Source organism: Rattus norvegicus, chromosome 2, assembly GCF_036323735.1.
Source record: "Rattus norvegicus strain BN/NHsdMcwi chromosome 2, GRCr8, whole genome shotgun sequence".
Classification (NCBI taxonomy): domain Eukaryota; kingdom Metazoa; phylum Chordata; class Mammalia; order Rodentia; family Muridae; genus Rattus; species Rattus norvegicus.
The window spans coordinates 185,354,287-185,362,132 of record NC_086020.1 but is presented as its reverse complement, the minus strand read 5'-3'; the positions used below and the strand labels follow the sequence as shown (position 1 = coordinate 185,362,132).

General features: G+C 42.8%; 1 protein-coding gene across 5 annotated transcripts in view; it reads left to right on the top strand.

Annotated features, from left to right (window-relative positions):
- Positions 1-273: 273 nt before the first annotated feature.
- Positions 274-7,846, top strand: part of Pip5k1a (phosphatidylinositol-4-phosphate 5-kinase, type 1, alpha) — a 44,541-nt gene continuing 36,968 nt past the window's right edge. For 4 of the 5 annotated variants that reach the window (XM_008761316.2, XM_008761315.2, XM_039102780.2 and 1 more), the window contains exon 1: positions 274-2,060. In XM_008761316.2, the coding sequence (XP_008759538.1) occupies positions 1,985-2,060 (76 nt within the window). In that variant the 5' untranslated portion in view covers positions 274-1,984. The remainder of the gene's footprint in view (positions 2,061-7,846) is intronic. The other variant, NM_001042621.2, reaches the window with a different exon arrangement.

Genomic DNA, 7,846 nt, shown 5'->3' with positions numbered 1-7,846 from the left:
AACTATCTTAATTGTTCAGGTGTTTTGTTTCTTTTTTTGCCTACTTACAATTTCAGAGTCCGAAGTAGCTTTAATCTCTACCTCAATTGGTTTTTTTGAGCACCTTAGGAAATAGAATCAACTGAGTTTACACTTAACTAAAGTGCTTGTGCACTCATGCACTTGTTGGTCAGAGGGAAACTTGAATGGATCAATTCTCAGGGACCCAGGGATATCTTGGTTCCTTTATCTGATGAGTCATTATGATAGACCTCAGGCAAGTGAATTCTCTTTCTGGAAATATGGACAATTTATTCAACAGTATTTATTAAGTACCTGTGTGAGACAACTTCACCTGTGAGTGAATAGCATTGTCTGACTCCAGTGATAGTCAGTGGGGGAAGGTTTCAGGTACAGCATAACATACAATACTTCAGTGCTAATTAGTCAAAATGCTGTTGAATTAGGAATGCTAATTCTATCAAATGAAGTTTGTCTATTCTCAGTACCCAAAGGAGCACAAAGAATCCAGCAGATGGCAGTAAGGAAACAAATATTTTAGGTTGTGAAGGAAGAAGAAGAAATCTGAGGTTAACGAATGGGAGATATTTGATAGATGTTCTGGTGGTCCTGGATTCCTTTTGGAGGAATGCCTGGATAGGTGTCCAGGCCACCTTAGGGTCAATAAGCTGGAAATCATTTTTCCATGTCTTTTTATTTATTCATTTCACAAATAATTATTGAGTGATTACCTTGTACAAAAATGTGACAGGTGTGGACATACAAATGTAGTAAACAGTCTTTGCTTTTCAGAAGCTCTTGTTGAGAAAGGGCTTTACTAGGGTTTCCATAATGTTCACAGCTGCCAAGGTTCTTTGTAAAAACTGGGCAGAGTTCATATGACGACTAGACTAGAATGGAATCCCTCTGTATTTCCATGCCCTTTGGAGTATAGATAATTAGCAATTGAACGCTAAGGAGGACTTTGGATGGGGGAAGGTTATTTAATGCAGTCTGAGTTATGTAGTCTTTTTGATATGTCTTTTAAACTTTGTTTTCATGTGTTTTTCTTACTTTTCTTGCTATATTGTTGTCAATTCCTCATTGCCTTATTTATCAAATATTTACATTTAATGAACTCTGTCACCATGTCTAGCACTGTTTGAAGCAAACAAAACAGGTCTATTTTTATGTCTTTAGAAGGAAGGTCCCACAAGCCCGCACTTTAAACAGTAAACGCTGGAAGACTTCTTGATGGTTGTGATGTTTTGTAGTGCACGAGTGCTTAGCATCTCGGACTTGACACAAGAGCTGCAATCCGAGTTCTTTCCAAGACTGTCATTTGAGGCGCTCAGTCCTTCCCAGTCCAGCTGATTCTCAGTAAGAGTTCATAGCAACACGATCAAAGATACGAACCTATATTGGCCTACCGAGCCACCATAGTTACACCGTCTTCCGCCCGTGGATTCCTTGGGGTGTGACGTACGTTTGTCACGTGATCCGGAGTCACCTCCGGATTGGCTTCTCTTCTCTCCGGCTAGCTAGACTGAGCGCCGAGAAGGTGGTGCGCATGCGCAACACCGGGGTTTCCTTGGCCGCCCACCCTGAACGAAGCTGTGGAGTTGGGGATAAACAGGCAGTGGCTGGGGAGGAGAGGGAGGGGGGCATTCGCTTTTTGGGGGACCTCAGGTGCCTGGGTTTTTCTTTAGGTTTGTTCTATCCGAGACGCGGGACCCCCGGGGCCCGGCTTGAGTGTTCCTGTCTAGTGAGAGAAGGTAGCTTTTGCGGAGAGCAGTTCAAGTTGCTAGGAAGGTGCCAGACTGGATCTCTCCCCCATGCCGGGCAAGTGGTGCGGTCCTGAGCTTGTCCTGGAGCCTGAACAACGCCTGTGAGAAGCCCGCCGAACGCGGGTTCTGTGAAGAGACGTGGGGAAGATTCGATTCCGAGAAAAGGAAAAGTCGGATTGAAAGGGAGTGAAGCCGCTGAGGGGGAGGGGGCTGCCAAGATGGCGTCCGCCTCCTCAGGGCCAGCGGCGGCGGGGTTTTCACCCCTTGATTCCGGGGTCCCTGCCGGTACCGCAGGTGAGTCGGGTAGGGCGCGGGCAGACTGCTGGGGAGGACTGACTGTGAGATGGGAACAAGAGCGAGTCTTGGGAAAGGACCTGTAGCTGAGGATGCCCAAGGGGTTGCCCCTAAGGGAGGACAGGACCGGAATTTGAAGTAAAAGACAGTTCTATTACTAGAGGAGTCTGGGGGAAAAGGATGGATGTCACTGAGAAAAGGGAAGCTGACGAAAACTCACACAGTGTCTTAGAGGCGACTGCGTTGAGAACTTTGAGGGGGAAGAATGGAGATTGAAATTGAAGGTTAGGGGTTAAGAGAGAAACCACAAAAACAGGAGTGGGAAACTAGAGTTGGTGGAGGCTAAGGGAGGAGACAGCTAGGTCTTGCCTAGCATGCATCAGGATCTGGGCTCAATAAGACAAAAAAGTAAATGGAGTATTGGTAGAGGGGAATTCCTTGGTATAAGGTAGAGGCCAAGGTGACTGTGAAATTAATAGATCAAAATGTTGAGATTATGGAACTTAAAAATATTGAATAGTCATGGGAATTGTGAATTTTATTGGGAGTAAGTTCCTGGAGTGGCTTTTCCCCCAGACTCCCCCAATGCGTCATCCCTCCTCTCATCGCTTGTCAGCAGCAGCGGACATACGTACTTTCTCAAATTAACTCTTTTGGTGATTCCTATCTTTAGGCTGTACAACTGTGGAAAGGAATGGGCTTTGTTGTTTTGTATTTTGAGACAACAGGTAATTCTTACGTCTTCCTGACTGGCCCTAGTGCTGGGATTACAGAAGCATACCACAGTCAGCACAGAGGGAAACATTGGAAACATCTAAAGGATGGGGGAGAGGGGTCAAGGTCAAAGACCCGAAAAGAGGGAGGATAAATGAAATGGAGCGTTGAATTGTGGAAGAGCCCAGGTTAGGCCTATGGTTGGGCTTCATAAAGATGGAGAGGGGTGTGTGCGACACTTAAGAGCTATGAGGGATGTTGCATAATAGGATAGGGACTGGAGGAATGCTTAGGGTGATGTATGAAGAAATCGTAAGGAATTGGGCAAATGGAGCGGTCAGAGCAGTTAGAGATTAATGGAGATGGAGGGCTGGAAAGGCCCACAAAGCAAAGCCACAGATTGTTTGTAGGAGGGAAGATGTGTATGGGGGTGAATCAGAGGCTGTTGCAGAGGAATGACGGGTGCTCCTCGGTAACTGTTGCCCGAGAAGCTGCTGGGTATGAGATGCTTTTCTTCAGATGATTTTCTTTTCTTTTCTGTGATTTTTATCCTTGCCGCTTTGAGTTGGCTTGAATTTCCCCTTAAACATAGTCATAGATGCCTTCTTCATAAGCTGTAATTTTAATTTATGTGCCTCTATTTTTAGTTTCTTGGGGAGGTGACTTTTGCCGTTCCTTTAAAAGCATTAGAGAGCCATAACAACCCTTGTTTCTTTCTAAATGTAAAAAAAAGATGTTTATAAAAGTGACAGATTTTTAAAATTTTACTTACTTAATTATTTTTATTGTATGAGTGCATAATGAGTATGAGATCATGTGTCAGAGGTTGGTTCCTTCCCTCCCTCCCACCTGTATGAGTTCTGGTTGTTGAACTCTGGCCATCCAGCCTAGACAGCAAGCATTTACCAGTTGAACCATCCCTCCCATATAGGTGACTTATTTCTCTTCTTTCTTCTTTTTTAAATGCAGTGTCGTCTTATTTGAAATCTAGTATTAGTCAAGCATCACCCCCCACCCCAAGGATTTCTTTGTGTAGCCCTGACTGTCCTGGAACTTAATCTGAAAACCAAATTGACCTGGAACTCACACTGTCTGCCTCCTGAGTGCTGGGGCTAAAGGTGTGCACCACAGTGCTTGGCCTCCAATCATTCTTGTGAGTGTTATTTAAGCAAGCCTCCACCTATCATGTCAGGTAGTATCTTTGCTAGAAAACAAGTTACAACTTTTTTCTTCCCCTCTTTTTTTTTTTTTTTTCCTTTTTCTTTTTTTCGGAGCTGGGGACCGAACCCAGGGCCTTGCACTTGCTAGGCAAGCGCTCTACCACTGAGCTAAATCCCCAACCCCACTTCCCCTCCTTTTTAAAAAAGATCTTTTTAGAGTGTACCATGGTGGTATGTGCCTTTAATCTCAGCATTTGGGTGGCAGAGGTAGGAGCATCTCTGAGTTTGAGTCCACCCTAAGTCTATGTTGCATACTCCAGGATAGCCAGGAGTACGGAAAGAGATCTCGTCTCAAAAACAACAATTTTTAACTCTATGTATCTCTCTGTGTTTAGAGGCCTAAAGAGAGGCTTTGCATCCCCTGGAAATGGAGATGCATACAGTGTGAGCCACATGACAAGGATCCTAGTGACCAAACTAGGTTCCCCTAGAAAAGAAGAGCAAGCACTCTTTTTGTTTTTATTTTGAGACAGGGTCTCACTATGTATCCCTGGCTATCCTGGAACCAGATCAGACTGGTCTTGAACTCACAGAGATCTATCTACCTGCTTCTACTTCCTGAGTGCTGGTATCAAGTGTGCCTCAGATTCTCCATGTAGCAGATGACCTTGAACTCTTTAGCTTTCTGTTTATCTTGGAAGTGCTAGAATTAATAGGCCTGTTCCACTGTGCCTTGCTTAGATTATTTGTCTGTCTGTCTGTCTGTCTGTCTGTTTTCTTTCTTTCTTCCTTCCTTCCTTTCTTTCTTTCTTTCTTTCTTTCTTTCTTTCTTTCTTTCTTTCTTTCTTTCTTTCTTTGTTTCTTCCTTTCTTGTTGTTATTGTGTTGCTTTTGAGACAGGGTCTCAGTGTAGTTCTTCTGACTGTCCTGGAACTCATTGTATAGAGCAGGCTGGTCTCAAACTCATGAGATCCTCCTGTCTCTGCCTCTCAAATGCTGGGATTATAGATGTGTCTCACCACACTGGGGAAACCATAAGTTTAAAGAAGATAGGGTTTCTCTGTATAGTCCTGTCTGTCCTGGAGCTCACTCTGTAGACTAGGTTGGTTTGGAACTCAGAGATCTCCCTGCCTCTGCTTCACTAGTGCCAGGATTAAAGGCATGTGCCATTATGGTCCATCCAAGCCATAAGCTCTTAAGTGATATTGTCCATTAGAGTGGTTACTGTATTTGAATCTGGAGGAGGCAGTTATAAATGAATTATCATCTTACAGAGGTTTGTGCTTGTTCATGTGCTTGTTCTTGTGTTTTGATTATTTATAAAAGGTGATGAAGTTTGACACTTGGGTTCTGCTGTTTGCTTTATAAAGAAAATGTAGTCCTTTGTTATTTTTTATCTTCATTATATGAACAGTGGTACCACCTAGTAAAATCAGGTCTGTTGAGGTACTGTTAACAGTGTCCATTTTTTTAAGGGTTCAGAGACCCTGGCTTCCTGTTTTGACAATCAATCAGTAACTTAATTCAAGTCACTAAGTTGAGTTTTTACTGGAAATGAGAGCCAAGAGTTTCTATTTTTGAGTATATGTTTGTTATTTTGAGGCAGGGTCTGACAATCCTGTCTTGGCTGGCCTCGGAGTATCTCTGTAGACCATGCTATTCTGGAACCCAGAGGTCCACCTACTGCCTCCTAAGTGCTAGGACTAAAGTTGTATGCATCACACCCAGCTGTTTGGAGTCTTGATTTGAAATTAGAGGAAAGATTAGAAAGGGAGTTGAATGCCAAGATGTGTACTGCGTCCCTGGAATAAGAACTGTGTGATAAAATCACATTTGAGTCCCCAAAGGAAAAGCACTTGAAACCTTAGATGATCTTGCACTCTAGTTGCTTCTGCGTCTCACCAGAAGGGTTTGAAATAGTCACTCTTCATCTGTTGGGTTGTATCACAACCACAGAAGATTTGGGAATAACCTTCCAGCTCCTGCACTGACCCCCAACCTAGCTGTTTTTTGGTTGTTCCTTTTGTTGTTTGTTTGTTTGTTTGTTTGTTTGTTTTGAGGCAGGGTTTCTCTGTATAACCCTGACTGTCTTGAAACTCACTATGTAGATCAGCCTGGCCTCAAACTCATCATCTGCCTGCCTCTGCCTTCCAAATGCTGAGATTAAAGATGTGTGTCACCACTGAGGGAACCTAGCTGTTTTTTGAGAAGTTTGCTGTGTAGCTCTGACTTATCTGGTCTCACACTTGGGGTTCTCCTGGTTTCTTGTTTGCTTTGTTTGGTTTTGTTTGTTTTAACCATCATGAGATGCCACATGTGGTTCATCAGACCTTCATCCTCTTGTTTTTTCTTTTTCAAGATAGGGTTTCTCTGTGTATCGGCTGTCCTGGAACTCACTCTGTGGAGGTTGCTAGTCTTGAACTCAGAGATGCATCTGTCTCTGCCTCTGAGTACCCTGGCCCTCCTGTTTTTAAACTTATATTTTACAAAAATCTTTGAGAATGTATGAATGTATACCCGTGTACCTATATGTCTGTGAGTGGAAGCTAGAGGACAACTTACAGGCATTGGCTTTCTCCTTCCATCATGTAGCTCCTCAGACTTCCTGTGTTAATTGGTTGCAAATGCCTTTATCCACTGAGCCATCCTGCCAGCCTAGTCCCCCTACCTCTTCCTAAACCACAACAAAGAACATCAGGTCGTACTGAGCTGGTCCTGGACTCTTAAGACTTCAGTCCTTTTGCCTTAGACTACCTAGTAGCTGGTGCACAGGTACATATAATACTTGGCTTTTCATACTGTCATCTGTTTTAATGAAATATTTATTTCTGCTGTGGCTGTTTAAGCCCAGTGTCATGTATAATTATAGTTTATTTTTATGTGTCTAGTATCTGAGGTTAGTTGGTATGTATACTTAAAAGTTAGCTTTGTCAAAATAGTATGTTTTACTTGTTGCTCTCTGTGGACTCCAGGTAGATACTCTTCTGATTAATACCTTTGCTGAAATATGTGCTACCTAAAAGCTATTAAATATTTTATTAGCTTGTTTTTCTTTGATAATATAATGGAGACTATGGCCTATAATGTGAACAGCGATAACAAGAGAACCAGAACTGGGTATGGGGGAGAGGGTGTCCTTTTTGCTTGCTTGCTTCTTTATGAGCCAGGATTTCATTAAGGCCTGTGAACTTGATGTCATCCTTCTGCTTTAGCCTTCCTGGAGCTAAGATACAGGAGAGAGCAACCAACTCTGGCTGCTTTTTTATTTTCTCTTTTTTAAAAGAGTCTTCCTGTGCTACCCAGGTTTGTCTCTTTATTTATAATCTTTCTGCTTCAGCCCTCCAAGCTGAGAGTGCCACTATGTCTAGAGTGATTTTTTTTTTAAATCCTTTTGAAATTCAACCTTTTTCTTATCTAAAGTTGTTTCTTTTTTTCCCCTATTTTTCTCACTGTGTAGCCATTGATGGTTTGGAACTTGCTATGTAGACCAGGGTTTACTTCTAGTAAGTAAATCGGTTTGCCTCTGCCTTCAAATGTCTTAGAATTTTTGAGTGTCCTTACCTTACATGGCATGAAGAAAATAATAAGGGTGCGAACACACACACACATGCACACGTGTGCACAAATGCAATCACTGGGGAATGCACACACGGTACATTTAAAATGAATAAATGAAGGCAGCAAGACCAGGTGTGGTATAGGCCTGTAATCCTAGTACTTTACAGTGAGAGGAAGATCAGGAGTTCAAGGCCAACCTGGGTAACATGAGACCCTGTCTTAAAAAAGACAAAAAAAAAAAACAAAAGAAAGATTAAAATAACACGTTCCTTTTTCTGTCTTTTCTTTCTTAGTGTGGGTGCTTTTGGGGATGGGGAATAAAAAGTACTGTCTTCTCCATAGCAAGGTGGAGGGG